This window comes from Centrocercus urophasianus, unplaced genomic scaffold, assembly GCF_019232065.1.
Source record: "Centrocercus urophasianus isolate 14NV4802_14NV808 unplaced genomic scaffold, USGS_Curo_1.0 seq_1031, whole genome shotgun sequence".
NCBI lineage: Eukaryota > Metazoa > Chordata > Aves > Galliformes > Phasianidae > Centrocercus > Centrocercus urophasianus.
This window is the reverse complement of record NW_024884178.1, coordinates 31,554-32,495: the sequence shown is the minus strand read 5'-3', so window position 1 is coordinate 32,495 and position 942 is coordinate 31,554. Positions and strand designations below refer to the sequence as shown.

At 73.9% G+C, this 942-nt stretch overlaps 1 protein-coding gene across 1 annotated transcript in view; it reads left to right on the top strand.

Annotated features, from left to right (window-relative positions):
• The first annotated feature begins 492 nt into the window (after positions 1-492).
• Positions 493-942, top strand: part of STC2 (stanniocalcin 2) — a 10,522-nt gene continuing 10,072 nt past the window's right edge. The window contains exon 1 of the mRNA XM_042831688.1: positions 493-643. Within this exon, the coding sequence (XP_042687622.1) occupies positions 493-643 (151 nt within the window). The remainder of the gene's footprint in view (positions 644-942) is intronic.

Here is a 942-nt window from a genome sequence, read left to right as displayed (position 1 = left end):
CCCCCCCCCGAAAGAGATTTATTTTTTTTTTTAACCAAGTCGTGCAACGAGAGCTGAGTGCCGCAGGACAGCGGAAGCGGCCCTCCCCCCCAGTCCCAGCGCCCAGCTCCGTCACCCCCCGCAGCCCAGCCCGGCTCGGCGCGGCTCGGAGCGGCGCGGGGGGGGCCGGGGGAGGCGGGAGGCTGCAACCTGCCGCCAGGGCAGGGCCGGCCCCCGGCGGGCGGTCGGAGCGGGCGGCGGCTGCCATTGGCCGCGACGCGGAGCGACACCTGCTCGGCTCCCTCATGCGAGTGCCACCGGGGCTCGGCGGGGATATTTGAGGCACCCTCCGGCGCCGCCGCCGACACTCCGCGCCGAGCAGCGCCGGGCACATGCGGTACGCGGGGCCGCGGCGAGCAGCGCGCTGGGCCCGGGTGCGGCGGCAGCAGCAGCAGCCCGCGGGGGAGGAGGAGGACGAGGAGACGGCGAGGAGGAGGAGGGCGAAGCGCGACCATGTGCGCGGGGCTCCGCGGCGAGCTGCCGGCCCTGGCCCTGCTGCTGCTCCTCGCCCGGGCGGCGGCGGGCACTGAGGCCACGCGGCCGCCCGAGGGACAGCCCGAGCGCACCCCGCAGCAGAAGGGGCGGCTGTCCCTGCAGAACACAGGTACGGCTGTGGGGGCGGCGGGGGATTAGTGGGTTCTGACAGCTTGGAGCTGCCCGGCACGCGTGGCCCGGGGCGAGCGGAAAGTTTCCCGGCCCGGGGACGGAGGGAAGGATCCTGGCTGTGCCTCCCCCCGCCAGAGCCGCGCAGTGATGGAGGAGGGGGTGTGTGGGGGTCTCTCCTTCCCCCGGGCATTATCTGCCTCGAAAGAGCGTGCGCTCTGCTGGATCGCTTCCCAGCCGTGCACACAGAGCGCGGGATCTGGCGTTTCCCTTCCCCCCCTTCCTCCCCCCTCCCCTTCT